At 36.0% G+C, this 26,560-nt stretch overlaps 2 protein-coding genes across 2 annotated transcripts in view; both read right to left on the minus strand.

Annotated features, from left to right (window-relative positions):
* LOC121424887 (protein FAM53A-like) overlaps nt 1-1,655 on the minus strand; it is a 30,890-nt gene extending 29,235 nt beyond the window's left edge. Inside the window, exon 1 of the mRNA XM_041620744.1 lies at nt 1,503-1,655. The gene's annotated coding sequence lies outside the window, so the exon portion shown is untranslated. The remainder of the gene's footprint in view (nt 1-1,502) is intronic.
* An 11,580-nt stretch (nt 1,656-13,235) lies between these two features.
* LOC121425321 overlaps nt 13,236-26,560 on the minus strand; it is a 28,426-nt gene continuing 15,101 nt past the window's right edge. The window contains exons 7-11 of the mRNA XM_041621349.1: nt 24,394-24,466; nt 23,748-23,826; nt 22,776-22,920; nt 16,639-16,733; nt 13,236-14,916 (exon numbers count right to left, since the gene is read on the minus strand). Of these exons, the coding sequence (XP_041477283.1) occupies nt 13,868-14,916; nt 16,639-16,733; nt 22,776-22,920; nt 23,748-23,826; nt 24,394-24,466 (1,441 nt within the window). The 3' untranslated portion in view covers nt 13,236-13,867. The remainder of the gene's footprint in view (nt 14,917-16,638; nt 16,734-22,775; nt 22,921-23,747; nt 23,827-24,393; nt 24,467-26,560) is intronic.

The following is a 26,560-nucleotide window of genomic DNA, read 5'->3' on the forward strand; positions in this document are numbered from 1 at the left end:
GTGATTTCCACGCATGCGAAATTCGCGCTTGCGATGCTTTGGAATCAGCGGTGAATTAATACGTGTGAGGAAACTGTTACTGGCTCTAAATCACCAATTTTGAGACTGATGCTGATAGAAGCGTGGAAAAGAAGTGAAACTTTGTGAAATGTAAGAACATTAGTTTTTATTAAAGGTCATGTTGAGGCGGTAGTGAGGTGGTGTGGAGCCTACACGAACATTTGAGCCAGGTACTATTAGGCGGGGTGCTTTCAAAACGATGAAATGAGGGATGGGCGAAAATAGCACAAAATCGTACGAATACATTTTCAGATTCATGTAAATTCTTTCCAGTTTCAGTAGATCCGAAGACAAAAAAAATCACTTCTCAGTCACAAATTCACACACAGGCACACTTACAAAATGCGTCCGAATCTAAAGTAAAAAAAAATCAGCATGATCAGGCCTGCTAACACAGTGACATGTTTTCAAGTATGGTACGGACTACGGTATGATGGGGTGTCCAAACTTCGCGCACTTTTCAAAAATATTCATCAGGCTTAATTTTGTCCACAAATTATTCATAATTTATACAAAACCAATTCAAGAAATAGTTACCACATTGACGGCAAGATCGTAAACTATAAAATCATGGACGAAAATGTAAAGTAGGTCACGGGGTTTCGCCAGTATCGCGAACACCCCATCTATTCCGATCGGCGAAAGCGGGCTGTGCTGGAAACCGTTCAGAAAAAGCGTGACCTAACTTCGCGCACCAAAGCTTTTGTGGACATTTAAACAAAGACTCAAGCTCAAAAAGTGAAATATTTATATCAGATTGATGGCAAAATGCTATGGAATCGGTTAGTACCACATTTAACTCACATTTTTATGATTTCTGCTTGTAAATGGTGATATCGTGATGCTTGTTGCTTTCTTCAAAACGGGCGCTAACGGTGACAAATTTGCCGATCTTTTGCCAATATTTTCATGAATACTGGACTAATCCCATAGAAACTTTCAGCGAAGGGTAATTTTAGGTCGCTTTTCACATTAATGATGTCAGATTTTAAGGATATTGGCTAGTTTGGGAGATAATTACCGTCCGCGAAGTTTGGACACGCGCGAAGTTTGGACTCACTGCCATACCATTCTCTATCTTTGACTTTGAAAATTTATAATTGTTTTAAAGATTAATGTAAGCTTTAAAGCCTAACTTATTGTGAGACACACAATTTGTCTTGGCTACAGTAACACACAACTAAGTTACGGCTACAAATCAGACGGCCGATCAAGATTATCGGCAACGCAAGACAAATGCGGACAAATACCTCAACGCAAGCCAAGTCAATGTGCACGGAAGGCAATCCGGTTGGCTGGCGTTTAACCCAGTTTAACTACATCTTTCGTTGCTAAATCTCTCTAAACCTACAACAAAACACTACATAAAAATTGGTTTACCTGGTAACTGAATAATATATACCTCTCCTCACATCTTCAACTGACTCGAAAAATTTACTTACCAACGCTCGGAACACCAATTGTTCCTCACGGTTTCATTTTCCAGAGCAACCGTTCCAGTATTCGTCACCCAGGCTGGCGAAATACACTACCCACAAAGTCGAATCGAGCTAGCTAGCTCTCGATTGAATGGCCGCATCAACAGCTGACTAGCGAGCTTGCCAGCCGCATCTTGTCCGTCCGTGATAGTCCGTGTAGCGCAGCAACAAATTTACTTTTCATAGGAAGGATAAGGTACAGTCCACTAATTCCTAGTCTTCTTACATGCATTTTAACAATACCAGAAATATCGATTTTTTTTTCAAAATTAAATAGCAAATGCCTGGAGGAAACCAAGTGTTAAGACGAAAAGGGAGGCGCTTGCCAGGGGCGCTGTTTTCCCCGATTATGTATACCCTCTGCCAATTCTGAAATTAGATGTCTCGCTTTGGGTTTGGCATTGCACTTCTCAAATGACCTGAAATAAACTCATATCATAAAGCAATCGAATCATATTTAATTTTCAGTCAAAGAAAGCTACACCCCTCTTCGTTTGCCCTATGAGAAAATCATACAGACCTGGAAAAATATTTGGATCAATTTTAAGCCCTGCCCCCCCCCCCATGATTGCAAACCCTCTAATACCTTACCCATTGGCAATCTTGTTATCCCTTCCACATCAAAATAAGCAAAATTGTTTTGTTGTTTAAATGTTGTTTCAAATTACCTCACCTACAGGTTCATAATTGTCATCAGGCATGTTTACCATATAGTCCTATGGCAATTATTATTAGAGTGATCATAATTTAAAAGAGAGATTAAAGAATTGAAATTCTCTTCTAAACTGTGAAGATAATGATAAAAAATGATAAAATGAGCTGAAAATTGAACAGAAGAACAAAGTTGAAAATTAGCTCTTTAACTTTGACACCCCTGACAAAAATTAAGGCTGAATCTCCATAAACGAGACTGCGGGATGCCCAAAGCGTTCTACAAAAAAAAACATCCTAGCTTCATCATTACGCATTCACGATAGCACAAAATTTGTGTATTGCCTTCGATCCCAGGACTATCCCAATTCTTAACTGATTTATCAACATTTTTGTATCCCCGTGATTAGTCTAATGAATATGACTTGATATGCAATTTAACCACATGTTTATTTGTTTCTATGAATTTGTTTATTCGAAAATGTGTAATACAGATTACAGAAAAAAAGCAAAGATATTCTCCAAATAACCCCCTATTTAATGAATGTACTTGTCCGAATCTAATCAATAAGAAACGTCAGAAAGGTTAGACCAATCAGAGCAGAGAGAATCCAGCAGAAGAATGTCATTCATGAAGTTGTGATCGGGAGCATGCATGCAACGAATACTACATACAGGCCACAACATATTTCACTGGCGTCTAGTACAGATGGAGGTGGGGCGGCTTTTGGCAATGCCCCCCCCCCAAAAAAAAAGAAAGAAAGAAACTTTAAAAAGGGGTGAAATGTATGTTATTTTCTGAATACATTCGAGAGCCGAACACAAAATTAGATTTTAATTTCTTTCTCATATACATGTAGTTTCCCGGCGCACCAGAGGCCCAGATCACTTTTGGGGGTCGTGAAGGGGACACAATTTCATTTGTGACAATTTGAAATCCTGGACATGTAAAAACAAATATTTTGGGACTTGAACAAATCTTAATTCATTGCGAATATTTTCAGTTATGATTTAACAACTTCGACGAGAAAACTGCCTTCATTGTTTATTTTTGTTTTCAAATATTTTTTATACTTATTTTAGGGGGCGCATAGGGGGATGGATAAAAAAAATTGCTTTGCCCTTCCCAAAATATACATAGTGCAAGTGCCCACTCTTTCCCCGCTCTGCGGAGCGAGCAGGGCTCTGAGAACAATTTTTTTTTACTGGCGGTGCTGATGTAAATTTGAAAAGCAAAAAAAAGGGGGGGTTGCGACAAAGTCGAGGTCAAATTGGCAGCGAAAATTTGAAAAAAAAGCAAACCAAGTTTCATGACAAAATGAAGGCCATTGGTTACATTTTTCAAATTTTACACATCTTTCAGAATGCATGGGGAGCTGCCTTTGAAGAATATTATACACGCAGCAAGGGCCATGATTTTTTTTGGGGAAATGGAGTAACATGGAGCCTGTAGCATTGTAGCCTACAAAAGTGTACATGTGTAAGTTGGGTGTGGGGGGGGGGGGAGGTCCTCTATATATGTTTTTTAAACATATACCCTGTGAGTAAAATGGAAAATAAAATGACACCTCACGAATCCCAAATTCAAGGGGAAAATATGTCATAATCATGTATTGCTGGAAAGAATATCTTCTCCCAAATAATTTGATACCATATTGATATTGTATGTCTTCACGCTTGGATGATCAGTGCATAGGTATTATTTGCAGTGATGTAAATTTTGATTTGCTCCGAAGTAAGGCATGACTGCAATGAATGAATCCAGATGCCAATGATGTCATCATTCTACATTAGTTAGTAAGCATATTTGCTAACCCCGTTTCTATGAAATTCACTTGAGAATAGATACTAAATAATGTTTATAAAACAATTAAAATTGCTAAAAAGGTGTTTTGAAATGGATTTCAATGCGAACTTTATTCCCGGGTTATATTCATTGCAGTAATTGGCGCAAATCAAAATTTACACCACCTCGTAGTTATCCAAGCATTGACACATACCACATAAATATAGTATGATTTGGGAGAACATAATTCTTTCATGCCATATTCAATAATCATGTGTTCATGACATATTTCTTCCTTCAATTGGGGATTTGTGAGGTGTCATTTTTCGTTACTCACTCGATATACTTCGTAAATTTTTAACTTCATAATTTTTACTTCGAAAAATTTCCATTATGCCTACTCCTAATTTGTCTTGTCTAATTTCTTTCAAAAGTATTTCTCCATTCTTTTTCTCCTTCAACACAATTTATTTATTACCAAGGTTATCGAATTCGCCTTTAACATTTGGCGTTCTTCTGCACATCTGCAACAAAATTCTTTTATTTATCTATTTGGAGTTAAAATTCTTTTGAAGCATATTTTTTTATTTTGTGGCTATAATTTCATAGTATCTAACGTTTACGTCTAATCAATCGAATAAATAACTTAAATGAATAAATAAATAAAGGAATAAATAAAAATAGATAGGATATGAGTTTTACTTTGGATTATCATAATTACGAAGGTGCCACAAGTTGGGGGCAAGGGTGCCCACCCCTTGATATTCCAAGCAGTGAAAAAAAAGAAAATAAAAAGAAGACAAACGGGAAGAAAAAGACAAAGGAGAATAAAAAGATAGGTATGTGAGTTTTATATTATTCATCTGAGAAAAGGGATGATGTCACAGACTGTCTTGCCCCCCCCCCCTCCCCCACCAGACATACTCGCACCGCACCTTGGGCAAAGCTTACTTTCAAGCCTTGACTCTTTTTGTAAAAAATTAAAAAAAAATCTAAAAGGGTTCACTGTTCGTTTCTTTATCGAATTTTTTTTTCGTAATCCATATTGAGAAAGAAATTGACAAATCAAAATTGATACAAATGCAACTGAGAAATGTATCAATTTGCATGATATTGTTGGAGAGAGAAAGAGAGTGGAGGGTATAAATATCTCTCAAATATTGTGTTTAAAAGAAAACTGTGTGTGTATTATATTTTTCAAATCATGAGCAAAAGTTAGCTATATATTAATAATTAACAAAATAAATAAAGTTAGGTTTGGCTAAAAATTCAATTTTTAGTTTCATTATACAGTTTTTACTATACGTGCATCCTATACAAAAAAAGTGTCACTCATCTGTCATAGCCTCATCAGACATCACACCACTGTTTTGAATCCTCTTTTTCTAATTTATTAAAGTATGTATATTGGTTCCTAAAACAAGTTAAAACAAACCCCAAAACAGCAAACAACAGACAACAAGGAATTGGCCCTCTATAGCTCATTTCTGGTACAACTTCTACCAGTCCATTCAAATTACCCGAATTACTGGAATTTCACAAGCATTAGTCGGTCCTCTGTTAGATTACTAACAAACATGCTTTACCAGTAGTAAGGTAAAACAACCACCACAATAGGAAATAATCAATTCATACAGGCCTATACGCGAGTAAAACTGAATTGAATGACTCCATGGATCAACTGCGTTAGATTTGAAAAATATGACAAGACAATGATAATTAGTGAATTCCCACCTATGTTTAATTTTCAAGATTTTTTTTTGTCATGCAGTGACTTTGAAATCTACTGTTTTCAGCTTTAGCCTGAAAACAATTATATATTTTTTCATCCAGGGGCATAATTTATCTTGGCAGGAATTTTTTTTTTCTTTAATACAATACAAGCAGGCTGAATACAAGTGAGTAAACAAAGGCTAAGTATATTGATGTGTCATTGAAATAACAAGGAAATTGCGATGAAATATTGCCTATGACACAAAAAAAAGTGGCTGATAGTAACGTTATTTATATTGAAGTATTTATTAAGATAAATCATCAAAAATCACGATATTTACAAAAGATCTACAAGGTTAAAACATACAAGAAATATAAAGGCAGGTTAAAGGTCAAGTCCACCTCAGAAAAATGTTGATTTGAATCAATAGAGAAAAATCAGACAAGCCGATGCTGAAGATTTCATCAAAATCGGATGTAAAATAAGAAAGTTATGACATTTCAAAGTTTCGCTTATTTTTTTAACAAAATAGTTATATGAACGAGCCAGTTACATCCAAATGAGAGAGTTCATGGTGTCATTCACTCACTATTTCTTTTGTTTTTATTGTTTGAATTATACAATATTTCAATTTTTACGAATTTGACGATTAGGACCTCCTTGCCTGACATGCCTGAAGCACAAAATGTTAAAATAATGGAATTCCACGTGTTCAGGGAGAAATGAAACTTCATTTCACATGACAATAACAAGAAAACAAAATATTTCATATTTCGAACAATAAAAAACAAAAGAAATAGTGAGTGAATGACATCATCGACTCTCTCATTTGGAGGTAGCTGGCTCGTTCATATAACTGTTTTTGTGAAATGAAGCGAAATTTTGAAATGTCATAACTTTCTTATTTTACATCCGATTTTGATGAAATTTTCAGTGTTATATATGCTTGTTGAATTTTTCTCTTTTTATTCAAATCAAGTTTTTGTTGGGGTGGACTTGTCCTTTAACTCAGTTAAAACGTGTAGTTGAATTACGTATTGCTGTAATCAGACATACAGTTAATTGTTTTGTATTTAAGGTAGTAACATTTTACTGTATATACATTATTTTATTTACAACTGGCATGCAAGTTCAGGCATCATCTGTACAACAGAATGGAAAGTAACGTGCATGATCAATGCCAATTCTACATCATTTTACTCGCATCTTAATGAATAATATTCATATGATGCAAAGGAAAAATATGTGTAAGGGAGTACAAGACCCCAAACACAATCTTAATGTCTTTTAGATCATTTTCTGCCCGTCGTAAATGAATTGTTCAGAACAATACTTTGCTTTTAGACCTTCAATAAGACAGTTACAGTGGAGGTCAAAAGCTTACATACATCCATGGAATTCATCAAAATTTATTCACTTGCCCAACATCATAAAATTTACTATAATCTTCATAAATATAAATACTATACCACGACGATTTTGGTATCAAATTTAAGCTCTTTCACGTGATTGGGATGCCATTATGGTAAAAAGTATATTTCAGGTGGACTTTTCTTTGAAGAAAAAAAAGAAGAAATACCCTGCTCTTTCCCTCCCTCCTTCCCCGTCCACCTCTCTCTTTCCATCCCTGCTCCACCCCCTCTCCCAGTCCATAAGTTTTTCTCATACTGCTTCTCATTTTATACTTCAAAAACTCAGTCCACCCCAGAAAAATGTTAATAAATGGAGAAAATCAAAGTGGAATAATGCTGACAATTTTCCTCAAAATCAGATGTAAAAAAAGGTTATGACATTTTAAAATTTCGCTTGTTTTTCACAAAACAATTATATGCACAACTCAGTGCCACACAAATGAGGCAGTTGATGATGTCCCTCACTCACTTTTTCTTTATTTTTTTTTGGATTGAATTATACAATATTTTTTTAAAACAGATTTGACCAAAAGGACCAAGTTGACTGAACCATATAGGTTTAAACAATGCTCATTTCACATGTTCAGGGAGGAAAATAATCATTGTTTCATTTGACAATGAGAAAATTTGAATATTCATACTTCATATAATAAGCCCAGAATGTGCATAAAACAGTTTTGTGAAACCTCTGCAAAACTTTGAAATGTCATAACTTTCTATTTTACATCCGATTTTGATGAAACTTACAGTGTTATTGCTTGATGGATTTTTCTTTTTATTTAAATCAACTTTTTGTTGGGGTGGACTTGTCCTTTAAGAGCTGTGCCTGTGATATGCATAAATTGTACATGAAATATATGGAAAACCCTGTGATTGAGCTGTATAAAACAACAGTACTTAAAATAACACCAGACAAAGTGTTGTGAGAGGAATGTACCGAGCAGGTGCTAAAAATACACCGAGGAGTTTGAATATAACACCTAACAGTATTGATATAGCAAACAGAATGTACTGACATAACACCATGAATTTGACATTGGAGTATCAAAAGGGCTTGGTGTTGTCCTCCCAGAACAGTGAGTGGTGTAATTTTAACGCTATTGTCTTAACAGTATACAATAACATTGTTGATGCCGCCTATACCCACATCACCATCTGGAACATACAGGCGTTGCTGGCAACACAGACGTGTTAAAAAGATAAAATACAGACATAAGAGTCAATGTGTATAATAACATGCACATGAATTAAAGCGGATCCAAAGTAAAACAAAACAAAACAATGCCAGGAGTAGATTTGTCCACAAATATTATATTACTTTATTCCAACAAAATATACCCCCTGAACCTAGTATGGTGATTGTTACACAGCTTATAATTCAAAGACAAACATTCACAGAATAGAAATTAACATATAAGTGAAAATTCATTCTGAAAGACAGATGACAAAACTAAAACTATTGCACAAAAGAATTACGAGTGATGGGGAAATAATATTCAAGGTGGTTACTTTTTGAACAAAAGAAAAAAATAGGAAACAACAACTGAAAATAATCAAATTTCTTTGTTGAAATTCCAATAGTTTTAAAGCCGTAATAAAGCGGTAAACAATGAAGGCAGCAATATTCTACATGGAATTCACCTGATGCTTAATCCACTAAATACACATAACCTGGTAGCCCCCTGAAATATAGACAATTTTGAGAAATACTCTCTACACGTACGTACTTCCCCTCCCATCTAAGAAGAAAGGAATAGTAATATCTAGCAGCTATTACATGAATTATGGACAATTTCATACAATTCTTGAGGATCACAAATTTTATGACCAGCAAGACAAAAATATATAGTGTATCAATTCATGCAGGTGATATTTGTCATATGAATTTGAAAATCCAGGTAAATATTTTGAATTTAATTTAGTTAAATAAACCATGGACCCTAGGGTCCATGAATAAACCTATTATGTATTGTCTGTAACACAATTTTACTTAGTAACATATGAAAAAGGGGATTTATTTTTTCACCAATTTATAACACATAATAATAATAATAAAAAGCAACATATCTGGATGAATGAACATATTGAAGATCAGCAATTTTGTTTTCTCAACAAAATTTTGATAACTTTTGCCCTTTAATGTTCCATCTCTTTTTAGGGGGGGGGGGTTGGCAAATTCATGAATTTTATTGTCCTACAATTTTTCATTACACAATATTACAGCTGTTACAATTACATATACAAAACATATGATAATATTTGACTATGTTTACTGTATGGCAAAGTAAGAATAATATTATGTATCATGGTTGCAAATTAATTCAAAATGTTTTATAACACATTTCCAAGAAGAATTCACATAAAAATCATCTCTAACTTAATGAAAGGAGACATTACAATATATGTTTCAAAATGATGTAAAGATAATATAAATGATTATTATAATGTTGTATTACACCCAATGTAATGGTACAAACCTTAACATATTATATCAAGCTCCCATTTCAGTAATGAGTAACCCAGCCAATACTATCAATGTGAGGGACAATAAAGAACATGTATATACTACATTTTTTTTCAATTATATAACTCTGAATAATAAAAAAATAATATACAGTAGATATTTTAATATTGCTAGCTGATGCAATATATAACACTTTTAAAATAAAGAAAAAAATATCAACTGAATACTAGCTAATGTAATATACATTTCTCAAATACAACTTACATTTACAAAAAATCACCAATACAATAAAGGCAGTTTTATTATATTGCACAAATAAATGAAATTTTCTACATGCTATAGTCAGACATGGATGGTACACTTCAATGAATCATTTTCCTGTTTTTACTGTTGTGTCATCTGAAATGTTGAATAGAAATAAACCACTTTTGAGATTAACCAAGTTCAACTTTGACAATACTTATAAAGAGCATATCAAAAATGTTTACACTTTGAAAAGGCCTTGGAAATAAAAAAATATACAACATGTGGATAATTTTTTTCACATATAATCTTGGGTTAGGGTCTCATCTATCCCATGAAAGTAGATAGTTTTGACAGAATGTTACACTGGAGTGAGCACTGTCCATTTTGTAAAGCTCGCAGATTTCAATACTTAGTGAGCACAACCTTTACCCTTTTTGTGCCAGCTGGATCTGAGGACATAACTGAATCTGAATAAAAGTTTAAATCAGACATCTCCAGCATTTTTTTTTACAAAGTTTTTATCATTTAAAGTGGGTTTACATTTCATTTTTCATTTAATACTTGTTTCTCCACACTTTTCCAAGCTTGAAAATGATTAACAAAATAAAAATCAAGCCTAAGCCATTTCATGTAAATCACAGCTCAGAGTAAAGCAAATATCGTCATGATGGCCTCGGTTTGTGGGGGAGTGGGGGGAGACGCAATGCGCTCTTCGAAGTGTTTTGGGCAAGGAAACAAGTTAAAAAAAGGTAAAAGATATCTTCAAATCAATTTTACTAGCTAAATTCCATGTGTTCTCCATGATTAAGGTCTACTTTTATTCGCATAACCATTTCAAAGTACTGCCCAAATCATTTTTCACTAACTTTTCAAAAGTAAGTGGTGCTCACTCAAGCGGAAATATTTTTCGACAGTCATATCGTCATTTGCTTAAATGGATCTGTACCAATATCAAAATGGGGGAAAATTTTCAGAATATTACAAATGTATAATTTTTACTGGATTTTTCTAAGTGTAAACTTTTTGCTGATACGCACTGTATATTGCTTGTGAAAAATCATCCATGGTATTCACTCTTTGCGAAAGAAAAGTGAATAATACGTATAATAAGATCTGTTAAAATATTGTCTCAATGAAATGCATGTACAAAAACAGGGAAAGGGTGGACTTTGCCATAGATGAGGATCCTCATCGCACCAAAAATTGAACAAATTTATATCAATATTTCTTCATTAATAAAAGATTTAATACATGAACCCCAAATGGCAAAAAAGTTGAATACATTTACTGTCTGAAAACAACAAAGGAGTGATCTTCAATAAAATCATCAGTATTTCAGATATTCATTTATGTTGTGTGGAATGTCTTTACTAACAATTTCTAAGAAGAGGAATCTTCCAGAACATTGCCATATGTAGTGCCCAAGAATATAGTTACTTTGTAAGAAGACAAATAAGCCCAGCTAACATTTCATAATCACTATGCAGCATCATACCTACATATGTTTGAAACTAAAATCTGCTTCCAAAACAAAGCTATATAATAAAAACATCATAGCAATGATTTTTTTAACCTTATACACATAACACAATGACTCACTTAATATCATTACCAATCTGTAATGAACAAATTAACCTCCCTTATAAATCTAAGCACCCAAATGCGTTAAACAAACTTCCATAGTTAAAATTACATATAATATATGCGGGAGCATTAATAACAAACTCCTTAATATTTTGTAAAGATAAACAATACAAACATTCATAACAATGACCAATATTCATACGAGGCATATTACAAGAGCATAAACTTAAAAATTACTTTTTTACTACCGCAGCCAATAAAACAAAGATACATAATCAATGGAATGGCAATTACCTGTACAGTATTTTGTATTAAGCTAAAAAAAAATTTGGAAGTCATAGGCCCGTATTCTGAAATCGGGTTTAAAGTAAGCTGCGGTCTAAGTTAGACCCGACTTGCGATTACGGGGCATAGAATGCAAATAAAGCATTTCAGTTGAACTTGAAATAAATCCTATTGCACAAAATAATAATGCTGGCAAATAATCACAGGAATAAAGAATGGCACTGTGCTGAATTTAGCAAGAATACAAATGCTAAATAACAATGCTTGGTAATAACAATACACTGCAAGTAAAACGCCAGCTGTCATTTTTTCCCCTGACTTTTGTAGATTTTGGGCAATGTACATGTACTATTATGGGCAAAAGTTCCATACCTCAGCCGATTCAAGGAATTATTCCCTTTGGATCTTTTAAAAATTGGTGTAGAAATTGAACAAAAAAACCCCCTCAGATATCAATGTGACAAAGTTTGATTATAAATCAATGAAATTTGATCAGTCTAATTGATCCTGCGAAAAAATTACACAGGGGCTCAAGTGATTTGCCCCCGAAAGGCTCAAAAGAGCCCCGGAAAATCCTTATTCACTGCAATGTTAAAGTTTATCCAATGTAGCAGATTCAGGAAGCAAGTTGAAAAAAAATATCCCGCCACCCCCCCAAAAAAAATGCCTGATATGGATTAGTGTCTTTTTTCTAAATGCTTCATTTAAAGGTCAAGTCCACCGCAGGAAAATGCTGACTTAAACAAATAGAAAAAATCCAACTAGCATAGTGCTGAAAATTTCATCAAAATCGGATGTAAAATAAGTAAGTTATGACATTTTAATATTTTTCACACAAAACAGTAATATGCAGAACTAGGTGAGTCAGTTGATGATGTCCATCACTCACTATTTGTTTTGTTTTTTATTGTTTGAATTACATGTATACAATATTTCATTTTTTATAGATTTGACAATAAGGACCAACTTGACTGCACCATATAGTATTAAACAATGCTTACTCCACATGTTCAGGGAGGAATTAATCGTCCTATCACTTGACAATGGGGAGAAAATAAGAATATTTCATATTTCATATAATAAAATACGAAAGAAATAGTGAGTGGATGATGTCATAGTCTCCTCATTTGCATACCAGCCAGGATGTGCATATAACTGTTTTGTGAAATTAGGCGAGATTTTAAAATGTCATAACTTTCGCATTTTACATCTGACTTTGATGAAATTTTCGGTGTTGTGCTTGTTGGATTTTTCTCTTTTTATTCAAATCAACTTTTTATTGGGGTGGACTTGTCCTTTAACTTGTAGACAGTCAAATCAAGGAGACATCTCCTTGGTAAAATCCAACCCTGATTCATCTAACATTTTATCGATGACCAATTTATACTAGCTTATGTCATGCTACAATTTGATTGGCAGATGGCCAGTTTGTCATTTCATAGAATTTGAGATTTGCAAAATACAAAACTGTTAAATTTGTTGATGAGAGCTTGCCTGTGAAGACCGTTTCCAATTTTTTTGCAAATGCTTTAAAGTAATTTAAAGTAGTAGTTTTGATATCCATTTTAACATGGAATACACTGCACAAGAAAGCAATTGCTCATATGAAAAGCATTACTCAAGAACTAGAAGTACATATCTTTCTACATCTGCGTTTAAGGCCAATTTCTTTTTTTTTTAATGTTCGAACTTTTCAACAAGGTTAAAATAATTCTGAAGCACATTGTCACTTTCCTGATGAATGGAAATGGGTCAAGCATTTTACAATGAACCATTTTCAAACACAAGCCAATGTGTACGATAGTTTAGAACCATTCTAAATTAGAAAGACAAAAAATAATAAAAACATGACTTTTTATAATAGCTAATAAAAAGAAAAGCTTGATAGCTCCCAGCTGTGTGAACTTTCTAGTATTTGCTTATTCCATTTAGCCTGTTCTTTAGTCGAGTTTCTGTATAAATTCAATTGATAAATATCTCTTTCAAGAAAATAACCAATGAAACCCCAAACCAAACTAAGCACACTGAAATAAAAGGTGATTGTCCTCCTAAAACATATTTTGTTAGAACATCATAGCATATCATCCGCATGAATACAGGATATCAGAATTGACCAACAACTCGATGACATTTCAGCAATGTTCATTTTTTAATGCAACACTTATGGAAGATTGAAGTAGTATGACTTTAGACACATTGAGGAGTATTGTCTACAACCACAAGATGTGAAGGTTTATCTCTTTTGAGCAGGGGTGATGACGGTTGAGTGGATTCTGTACTCTCTAGTTGTATCTTCTCTTTGTTCTTCAATGTGAGCCGGTCAGCCACACTGTCAAAGAGGTTCTCAAGGGAACTGGTACTGATGGTCGCCCCCGTAGATGGATCACCATCCGTCTCCATCCAGGATGACATGAGCTTGTCCCCTTCCTCCAGAACATCTGTCTCAAGACCCTCAGGTTCTATCGCAGCATCAAGATCATCCAGGATTTCCTCATCATCCTTGTTGCTGCCATCGCACATATCGTCCACATGGTCATCGCTTCCATCTGCGTGTCCTCGCTCGATTTCAAAGATGTTCTTGAGCAGCGCTCTCTCAGCTGAAGCGTTGACATTGCCATGGGCGTCTCCTCCGCCCGACGCATCCCTATCGTTGACATCAATACATATTTCTGACCCCTCCTTATCTTCACTCATTCGTTTCTCTCCTGGAGGAACCTGCCAAGGATCACTTGATGATTCTTCTCCTACACAGTTTTCATGGTCGTCTTCCAAGGTGATGAGGCTATTCTCAGTGCGTGTCTTAACCAGATCATTTTGGTGGCAGCGGTGGGATGGAGAGTCTTGTGACATTGATCTGACTTTCACTAACGTCTTCTGACCTTCTTTTGCAACCAAACTCCTGTCTGTGTCCCTCCTGGTTAGCTCAACATCAACCTGGCCATGTCTGGTTGGGGAGCTCTGTGACCTAGACCGTGATTCTGTGTCCTTAGCTGTTCCATCTGTCTCTTCCAACAAGATCAGGCTGTCTTCCGTGTCCTTTCTCGACAGCTCTTTATGGCCGATGCCATGAGAGGGTGTACTGTGTGGGGTTGACCTGGTAGAGGACCCTTGACTGGAAGTGCCATCTAGACTCTTGGGGCTGTCATCGCTGCTGCTTGAAACTTGGTGTGGAAGAAGGGTCTTCAACCCAGATGCCATGTTCTGCTTCTCTTTGGCCAGAAACGCTGCATTCCGAGCTGTCAAATGAAAAAGAAAATTAAATTGATATTATTATATTATATACTACTGTACCTCTCCAAAGTTAAATTTATTATTCGGTGTACAGATTGTTATGGCCAAATAGAAATCAATGTATGCAAAATTGCAAATTTACCTGTGTTTGCATTTCTAATTAGAAAGTTACTCTTACTTTTAAAGACTTGCTCCTCTCATACTTGTGTTTGTGATTTAACAATCGATAATCTCCATCAGATGAAAAATAAGCTGTTTAGACTGTAGTAAGCAAAGGGTTTATTATGCACCTACATGTCTGGCTTATCAGAAAAACATTAGTTTGCACACTTATCAGATGTTAATTGGAGTTTGAAGAGTAGCAATATTCATTTGTACACATGACCTTTGTTCAGACATGCCATTAACTTTAGACATGTGAAATGTAATTGTAGCACCCTATTGTGGTTCAATGAAAAGCTTCCTAGTTTTCGAAACCTCAAGAAATTAAACTTTCTATATCATACACAAAACTACAAAAGAAAATCAAAGAGTGTGACATCATCAACTCTCATTTGCATATTTTCAGCTTAATACTAGGCCTGGGTCGGAACAGAGGGAATACCGGAATCAGTCTGATATGTGATGCAGTATTTGGTACCCTGGGGTACCAAATAATAATCCGCCACTTTGTTGAATTATTTATTTTATTTTTTGCACTGTACTCTGGGTTACCAAAAAATGTGTACAAGTATATTTTAATGTTTTGTACAGATTTTTTCTTTCTTTTTAGTGATCTTATGTAACAATTAATGCATGCAAATGATAACTTTATTCTAATTTTCATGTTCTGTTCTAATCTTCACTGTTCAATAATAACACCACCCCCACCGCGTGTACCGGGGCGAGTTTTGGGACTATATTAAAAGCTAATCTTTTGTGTAAGTTAGCTGTCGAAAAGTATACTTAAATTCTTAAGTTTAACATAATTTGTTTACTATTATTGGCATTAGATTGTATCAAAGAAAGGAAATAGGCGTTGTGATCATTGTCCCCATTCATTGCCATGATTGTCGCACTGATCGTACGACCGAGACCAACATGACAACAATGTAACTGTACACTATTACAACACGAGATGGTGCTGCACAACGCCGTACCCCGGGGTACTAAGGTACCCCAGTGTACGGCGTGGTGCATCATGTGCAGGTTCAGGTTTTGTCTTTTCTGTTCCAATATTCCGATAAAACAATGTAATACATAACATATATTTTCTTCTTTTGAATATCTTAACATAATTATCCAGTATGTTCTAATCAGTCTTACAAATAATAACCCAGGTTTCTTTCGTTACATTTCAGGTGACTGCCGATGTTTACGTGGCCATCTTGTTCTCCTTGTTAGTGGCTAAACTACGAGATGCATATAGAGGGCGGCAGACTCTATATGCATCTCGTAGCTTAGCTACTAACAAAAATAACAAGATGGCAAGGTAAACATCAACAAATTTTTCCCCTCTTCTCATAATATTTTCTTGTTTTTTTAATGAACGTTTGTTTAAAAATGAAATCAATATTGTATAATCTGGGACTTCTTTGTACTTTCCCGGTAGTGAATTCACCTATCAGGTTACCAGATTCCGACCGGCGCAACACCGGCGGATTCCGAAACAAAAAAATTCAGACATGACCCAGGCCTACATGATACATGGGAGGTGTGACAGAACGTAATAAATTCAAGGAACTAACCTCCCGCTCCTGACCCAGCCGGTAATGTCCACAGACCAGCTACCTCCAAAGTCTTGAGTTTCTTCTCTAACTCAGCCACTCTCTTACCAAGGATCCTAAAAATATAACAAAAAACAAAAACAAAACCAGCTTACACATTGATTGATAAGCATTATATATTAAAAATGATGATGGTTGTGATGGTGAAGTAAATGATGATGGCAATGGTGGTGGTATTATTGGTAATGATGACCATGATGATGAAAATGATCAAGGTTATAATGATGGTAGTGATGGTGTTGGTGATGGTGATGATGGCGGTGGTGGTGTGAGTGATGGTGATGATGGCGGCGGTGGTGTGAGTGATGGTGTTGGTGATGATGATTATGATGCAGTGGTGGTGTGAGTGATGGTAATGATGATGGCGGTGGTGGTGTGAGTGATGGTGATGGCGGTGGTGGTGTGCGTGATGGTGTTGGTGATGATGATGATGGCGGTGGTGGTGTGAGTGATGGAGTTGGTGATGATGATTATGATGCAGTGGTGGTGTGAGTGATGGTGTTGGTGATGATGGCGGTGGTGTGAGTGATGGTGATGATGGCAGTGGTGGTGTGAGTGATGGTGTTGGTGATGATGATTATGATGCAGTGGTGGTGTGAGTGATGGTGTTGGTGATGATGATGATGATGGCAGTGGTGGTGTGAGTGCAGAGCTGCCAACCTGAACAAGAACATTTCAGTATTTTTAAAGCTGAAAATCAGTATTTTGGCGAGGAAATCAGTATTTTCAAAGAAATACCATAGGACAACACATAAAAATGAAACTTGAGGAATCAGTATTTTGCATGAAACCATCAGTATTCTTCTCATTTTTCAGTACTGAATACGGAAAATCCGTACTACTTGGCAGCTCTGTGAGTGTAGTGTTGGTGATGATGATTATGATGCAGTGGTGGTGTTGGTGATGATGATGGCGGTGGTGTGAGTGATGGTGTTGGTGATGATGATGGCGGTGGTGTGAGTGATGGTGTTGGTGATGATGATGGCGGTGGTGGTGTGAGTGATGGTGTTGGTGATGATGATTATGATGCAGTGGTGGTGTCAGTGATGGTGTTGGTGATGATGATGATGGCGGTGGTGGTGTGAGTGATGGTGTTGGCGATAATGGCAGTGATGGTGTTGGTGATAGTGCTACTGATGATTATTTACAGCACTCTTGTTCATTATTATATCACAGTGAACATCAAAAGCATCAGAAATTTGGAGAAAAGTAAGAAAAAAATGAAGCAAAAAAAAAAAAAAACAGAAAAAAGGAAACTTACAAGAAATAGAGGAATATCAGAATACATGAAAAAAGAACTAGTGCTTCAACATTTAAGAACTAACAAGTGTAAATTTCCCTCTTTATAGCATTAAATATATGCAGAATACTCTAATAACATAATAACTGATATCAGTTTTCCGGTGAGAATTCCACTTCTAACGACAACTGTCACGCAAGCTCTTAAAGGGAAACAAGATAGATCTACTGATGTTGTATAAAAAATCCATGCATTAGTCTTGATCAGCAACTTGCATGCAAAGAGATGATTCAATCATTTTTACTTTACACCAATTTTACACAAAAACTGGCATGGGTGGTGTCAAGGCATTTGATGGGGGAGGGGTTAAGATGACCTACAACATGCAAGGGTGACATCATACATTACTCAATTAAAAAATAAGGGGTTTAATTAATTACATGATCAGTAACTTTTTCAAGCCTTTTTTTCTCTTATTCATACCCACTGTCCCTCCCTGTCCTTTTACAGTACTTTAATAATCGGGGGGGGGGGGGGGTGGTTGCCCCTGCCCCACTGTAGCACAGCTCCAGCAAGACGTAAAATTGTATCTAAGCGCACTTGCTCTACACCCCTCAAAATAAACCTCTTGGGGTAAGCTATCCCTTTAAATAATATTTCAGGTACATGCATATTAAAGCAGGTGTTGACTACCATCTATTTACACAAGATTTTCCTTTCGGTGTGCCTTTCAGGAAGGAACCACAGTGTAGTGAATGTAAAATATGTAAAGAATGTATTTCATTGTATTGAAAGAGCAATGTCTATGTATTAATAGATGAAATAATGTAATCTCAAGGTTCATTTGCTTGTTGACAAAAAAACATGACACACCACACGTAAACAGGGCTGTTTTTTTTAATTTTTAATCTTTGTACTGGTACCTTATGAAACATTGTCCTAATAATAGCACTATCTACCCAGGGTAGCAACCTCATAAGCTTTAATCACGTTCTTATAGTATCAACAAAATAATACCATACTTGGCGCTGCTAAGTAAACATCAGTGCTTGCAGTATTAAAGGAATTCAATATGTGTGACAAGAGTGTCGCTAAGGCGAGCACATAATACGCCCGCCTGGAACACAGAAAAAAAATGGAGTTATTGGTCAAGCAAGAAAAGTGGAAGGTGGCGACTTCACCTTTGACATTCTGACCTCAAAATCAATAGAATTCCTGGGATCCATGCTCGTATCATACTGAGCCTAGGTTAAGTTAAACTAAAGTTATCGTGTTTCCAAGGAATGCAGAAGGGTAAGATGAAAACATGTCAGTGTGACGCTGACCTTTGACCTTTTGACCTCAAAATAAAAAAAATCTTCCTGGGGTCAATGTTAGTATCATACACACCAAATTAATTGAGCTTAGATAAGTTAAACTGAAGTTATTGATTTTACAAGGAAAAGTTCATGGACGGACAGACACTGAGCGTGATGCCATAATACGTCCTGTAGGATGGGCGTATAAAAACACATGCACACATATGTGGAGAGTGGCAAATATGAATTTAAAGGTTAAGTCCACCACAGAAAAATGTTAATTTGAATAAATAGAGAAAAATCAAATTTTAAATTTCATACTGAGGTATGCATTAGAAAAATAATAATAATATTCCGCATTTATATAGCACTTAATACTTCGGAACAACATCTCTAAGCGCTTTACAGAATTATTATTACCCCGGTCATCGGATCCTTGCATGCCTGCATACAATGTATGCACCTTCTCTACTCCCTGGGGAGCATTCCAACAAGAGTTCCAAGACTCAATTGCTAGGCATACTACACATAGGCTTTCCCATCCTACTGGGTACCCATTTAACACCTGGGTGGAGAGTGGCAAAGTGTGGATTAACGCTTGCCAAAGGACGCTAGGCTATGGTGGGATTCGAACACACTACCCTCTGATTACAAGGCGAGAGTCAGAACCGCTACACCACGACGCTTCCACCTTCATGAATATGACACCTCCATACAAATGTTGTGTCTCATTGGATGAGTTTCTGGACTCTGAACCCAGATGTTTGGGGTTCAAACAGCACAGCAGCACTAGCATCCTTCGGCAAGGAGTTTTATCTCAATTTGCCACTCTCCACCCAGGTGTAGTAAATGGGTACACGGTAAGAAGGATTTCCTCAAATTCTCACTTGCCAAATCAGAGCAGCTACGCTTAAAGGACAAGTCCACCCCAACAAAAAGTTGATTTGAATAAAAAGAAAAAATCCAACAAACATAACAATGAAAATTTCATCAAAATCGGATGTAAAATAAAAAAGTTATGACATTTTAAAGTTTCGCTTAATTTCACAAAACAGTTACATGCACATCCTGGTCAGTATGCAAATGAGGAGACTGATGACATCATCCACTCACTATTTGAAATATGAAATATTTTAATTTTCTCCCCATTGTCAAGTGAAACAAAGACTAATTCCTCCCTGAACATGTTGAATTAGCATTGTTTAATATTATATGGTTTCGTCAAGTTGGACCTTATAGTCAAATCTGTAAAAAATGAAATATTGTATAATTCAAACAATAAAAAAACAAAAGAAATAGTGAGTGAGGGACATCATCGACTGTCTCATTTGCATGTCACTGAGTTGTGCATATCACTGTTTTTGTGAAAAATAAATGAAACTTTAAAATGTCATAACTTTCACATTTTACATCCGATTTTGATGAAATTTTCAGCGTTATGCTAGTTTGATTTTTCTCTTTTTATTCAAATGTTCATTTTTGCTGGGATGGACTTGACCTTTAAATTGGGATAATAGCACGCAATGCTTATAAACAGTGGTCAACCTAGCTGAAAGTGTTACAAATTTTCATCTTCATTAATGTAAAGAAAGCACATTTCTAATAACTAAAGTGCTAGTAGGTTAGGCCAGGAGGGGGCTTCTATTGGCTAATCACTTTCGGTTTGTAATTGATATCAATCATGTTGACTGATCGTTTCCTGATATGGAATGAAAAACAAGCAATCAGTCACACTGAAGAGTATTTGATTTTGAAAGCTCTTCCTATCTACGAGTCCGACCCTAATATCATCAGCTTCTTCTGAAGAACATACCTCTTGACCTTTATAATATAGATTAGCAATGTTTATCTTTCACTATTTCATTCCTTCTCTTTTCACATACATTGTTATACCTTTTAATGGCATAGAATGCGCACGACCTTTGCATTTCTGCTCTAATGAACAATCCATTGTATCTATCTTTACCATAATAGTACCATATAAGAGTGAAATTTGGTATTACTTACCCCATTTCTGATCATTATTTTCCCCCAAAAATATTATATAGTCAGATAGCTTGTGAAATTCTCTAAAACTTTGTTGGAAACATTTCCCCTCAAAATGTTGCAGTGAAAAGTTAGAGCGAGTTGAATGGAGCAAGTCCATTTCGTTTACCACTCCTGATCCCCTCCCTGAAAATAATACAGCACAGAGGGAATCATGGCCCAGCGCACAAAGAGTTGAGGAGACACAAATGTAAGCATATATTATCATAATCAAACGTTAGTATTCACATGTAAGGGTGAATGTCTGGTGTTGTTTGATCATAATAATACAGTGAAACCTATATTAAAAAAAACAACCTAAAACTGACAAGAAAAGTGGCCTTTATGAACAGGTCTCTTCAATGATGCTTCAATAGAGAATTCTATTCCCTGGAAAAACAAATTTGTTGCCATTAAAGACAGGTGCTCCTACTTAGCAGTACATGTGGTAACTAAAAAGCAGGTTTGACTAGACCTATGAAGTAATATCCTTACAAGTATGTGCTTCTTATTTATTTCATTTTCTCTTGGCAACATCTTTAACCATTATCATATACATTAGTATCCATCTGGATTTAATTTGTAAGTGTGCAATAGATATGCACATCCTTATAGGAGAATGAAGGATTGTTCGATCCCACATGGACGGTTTAGCGTGGGATAGTCACAGCTTGATCTTGTAGGAATAATACCGTAGAATGTGTAAGGACTTGGCAATAATTCAAATGTTGGCTCTTCCCACCACCTTTAAGGAGCAAGTTGGCTCATTCGGTAAAGCATCCACCTGTCAAACTCGGGTGGATAACTGAAGCATGCGTGGTTTCTTACTGTGCGGGTCCTCCCTCGTTTCACAGATACAGGCTAATAATAATAATTAGCATTTATATAGCGCTTTATCAATCTACGACTGTTCAAAGCGCTTCACAATTATTATTACCCGGTCACTGGATTCATAGCATTCCAAGCAGCCTGTTAGGCGCAAACTTGCTAAACCAACCACAATGACGGTTGTTTCCTACCGGTACCCAATTTGCACCAGGGTGAGAGTGGCAAAGTGTGGATTGACACCTTGCCAAAGGGCGCTAGGCCATGTGGGATTCGAACACACGAACCTCTAATTACAAGGCGAGAGTCAGAACCACTACACCACGGCGCTTCCACTAGGCTAGTCTGGTTCTTACGCAAATTTGCATAATCCAGAGTCTGAAGAAGTGAGACTAGATTTACTATGTACTGTGGCCGCCCACTTGACACAGAGAGTGACTTTGGTGTCTAGTCTTCACTAGCAGACAAGATAAAGCCTACGTCACAGTGGAACGCACCTATCCCTCTGATAGGATGTAAAATGGAGGCCCAATGTTGATGAGAGTCAACATCTGCGCATGTTACGATTCCACTGCATTATTTGTAAACGAGTATGGAAAACCTTGATAAAGTGGTCAACCTACACGTACCAAAGATCGGTTATATGGAGGAGAGACCGGCAAATCACCATGAGTAAGTTTTTTTTTCTCCAACATCAGAGATTCACTTACTTGTTGGTGTTCTTTTGATGAGACAGAGCCATGTTTTTATCATGAACCGTTTCCAAGAGAGAAGTAGCGAGAGCCTGAAGGTCACCTACAGATGACGGTGATGCCGAGATTCCACCAGACTTTCCCTGCGCAAGCAGATTCTCAACTGAAATTTGAAAAAAAAAGTAAATGAAATTAGTTTGTCTGTTGGGCAATTCTATTAAACAATCAACCATGTACACCCAATCCCCATTTTGCTCATTTTTTTTTACTTAAGGACATTCCACAGTTATTGTCTGAATATTTCTAACCTTATGCACAATGACATTACAATGACTTAAAAGCTGATTGATTAACTGCAAAAACAGCTGTTACTTCTGTACTCTAACTGCAAGCATGATAAGTTAGAATATAAAGCGGAAACATGTATATGGGCCACCTTTTAAATGTATTTTCATTTTAAGTGTACTTCTCTTTGCTTTTCGAGGTGGGTGTTTCATAAAGCTGTTTGTAAAGTTACGCACGACTTCACGCACGACTAGAACATGCTCTCAGGTCATAAATCAATTATACAGGGATATCACATAGCTCAAGAACGGATCACCAATTGTGCGTACAGTCATTTGTATCTTACAAACAGCTTTACGAAACTCCTACTAGGAAATATGATTCATATGACAAGGCTTTTGAATGCATGGAAGAGTGATTTTAAATTCTATTGTTAGATTCCAAGCAGTTTGGAACGTTCTTTGTGAATTTCTGAGCATGTATTGCTACAACGAACAAGCTTATAGTGATCAGATCATATTGGAGCAGTTGTGGAGATCGTATTGATCACAGTTTGGAACAGTTCAAAAAATTTTAAAGATAAGCTACAAAAAGCCAATCGTGGCATTCAAGTGGATTGGTCGGCAGTGGGAACGAGGTATAATGTGAGGCGGGGCACAGATGCATGCTGGGCCAGACTACGAAACTTTCATCTTGTGGACATACCATCTTTGGTAGATAGAACAGCACCTGATCCTCCGCCTGGTTTGGTGATCCCTTTACCTCTCCTCCTCTCAAGAGCAGTCTATATCAAAAAGAAAATAGTGAATTGAAAATAGGATAACTTTCTAAGAAAATATTGAGTGACCCTCCTTCAATAAGAAACATTTCAAAAACTCTTCATTTCAAATATGATCATAGAATCTTGTTATTGTTATATTTTCCCCCTCATTTTAATTCATCAATAAAGTGGTCAAATGAGGCGATGTCATTGTGAGGAATCAGTGTTGCATTTTTCAGTCAATTGTGGTGCTGGGTCACTCATTCATTTATTTATTGAAAAATCAAAACAGAATGAGTATCACTGCCAGTTAGAAATAATCTGGCTTTTTCAATGAGGACAGTATCAGAACTGGTGATTTAAATGAAAAGTAGCTTGAACACAAACCATAAAATGAAATGAAAACAATTCATTGAAATAATGGCTACAATGAACATGGACAATACAATACTTAGAGATGATTGGAAACGATACAAACTATTGAATCAATTTCTCTTACAAACCAAGAACAAAGAGACATGCTTCACACAACCTTTGCTTAAAGAGAATGCTCCTTTTGCCAAATTCTTTAAATCATGCCTAAATTCTTACCTTATATTTGTTGATCGTTGCTTGCAAAGTGGCTTTTTCTTCCAGACTCTGATTCATCCTCTCCTTCAAATATCTATAACAAAAATGAACAAAACAGAAAAAAGAGCTGACACATTGGTATACATTTACCTCAAGGTTTGACATTGGCAGTGGCCTAATGGCACATCAGGGGGGGGGGGTTCACAAAGATTTAAAGAGAAATGCCAGTAGTTGCAGTAAACACTGATTTCATGAGAAAGTCTGTAACACCAGGCTTAATTGTCAGTATATCATCAAGGGTCTAGATCTGGTACAGTTACATAAACTGAACTTTGTGAAATCTTGAAATCTACGCTGAAAAATGTTCACACTGAAGATCACCAACACAGATAGGCACACATGGGACAGTGTATTATTATTGCTGGAATAAAGACCCGACAGAAGTGACCGAATTCGCGCTTATTTTGCTTATTTCTCAGCAATTACACAATTTCTTCCAGAATCCTTTGGCACATATTTTTTATTCATACAAACAGACACTTGGATGGTCATTATATTCGATTCTGTAAAAAGTCATTTTGAAATCGTTATCAGAACTGGAATTTATCTTTAAGTATGACCTAAGTCGCACTTAAGTACCAACGCACACATGATATGCAACATGCAATCTGATTGATGGATATGCGGTAGTGCGCGTCCCATGCGCATGATCTGACCAATGCGGTGATGCCTTCTATACCGTACACAACTGGGAATTTAAGTGTGACTCTAAGTCATACTTAAATCTTTGGGAAACATCCCCCCCTGAAATAGTTAAAAAGAAATAAATAACTTTACAAGTACATGATTATATATAATAATTTGTAATGCATTTTCCAACCCTTCTCGCCCAGAACTGCGGAGAAACATTCTTCATTCAATGTACCATAATAAATGCATCCACTTTACAAACTCTCCGTGACTCTCAATTACAATGTTAGTTAGGAAAAGTTAGGTTAAATCACATATTTCCAATTTTATTACAAACGTAAAATTTTAAGGTATGAAATTCATTTGAACCGCATACATGTATTGGCTATCAAAATCTGATCTGAAATGGAAAATAGCCATTCTAACCACTTTTAAAACAATTTTAAGGTATGAAATTCATTTGAACCGCATACATGTATTGGCTATCAAAATCTGATCTGAAATGGAAAATAGCCATTCTAACCACTTATAACAGAAACATATTGGCAAAGAATTTGGGTATAAATATGAGCATAATGGGAAAGTTGTATAACTTTCCCTAAATGTAAGACATTTTATTTATATCAGATTATGTAACCACGCCAGATGCCCATAAAACAATGTGTCCCTCACGTATGGGTATACACGTGCCTGTATAACAATATCAATTTAATACCGAAAGTAAAACCTTTTATCATGCTGGTAGATAAAGCGTCTACCCATGACATATCAAAATATAAGCTAAAGGAACCATAAAAAATACATTGTTTACTGTGACAAAAAAAGGTTATTAAAGAATTAAATTTTATGACCCATACTGCAGGTATCACCTATTATCTTTTGATGGTAGGCTATATGAGATCAATGAGGTGTGGATATTATGACAAAGTAGAAATGGCATTTTATGCACACCAACCAGAGAGTCAAATTGCCATCAATGTAATTCAACAGGTTTAACTGCACCCTAAAAATAAAATGAACTGGGGCCCGTTGCAGAAAGAGTTGCAATCAACTCTTAAAATCATACGCAACTTGATTTTCAACCAATCAAAAGCGCGCATTTGGGACCTGCGATTGATTTTTTGACTTGCGTTTAAACGCAACTCTTTCTGCAACGGGCCCCTGGTCTATGAGTCTAATTTATCACCCATATCATCAAAGCAAGATAATAATAATAATAGGCATTTGTGTAGCGCCATCTACCTAGAAACAATCTATTCCAAGGTGCATTGTTATTATTATCATTACCCTCGCTTAAACTCGAGCTGCCTTTCAGCGCTTGTACATTCAAGGAATTAATCCTACCGCGTACCCATTCACCTCACCTGGGTTGAGTGCAGCACAGTGTGGATAAATTTCTTGCTGAAGGAAAACACACCATGGCTAGGATTCGAACCTACGACCCTCTGTTTGAAAGGCAAGAGTCAGAACTACTAGACCATGACGTGCCCACATTAAA

This window comes from Lytechinus variegatus, chromosome 12 (assembly GCF_018143015.1).
Source record: "Lytechinus variegatus isolate NC3 chromosome 12, Lvar_3.0, whole genome shotgun sequence".
Taxonomy (NCBI): Eukaryota; Metazoa; Echinodermata; class Echinoidea; order Temnopleuroida; family Toxopneustidae; genus Lytechinus; species Lytechinus variegatus.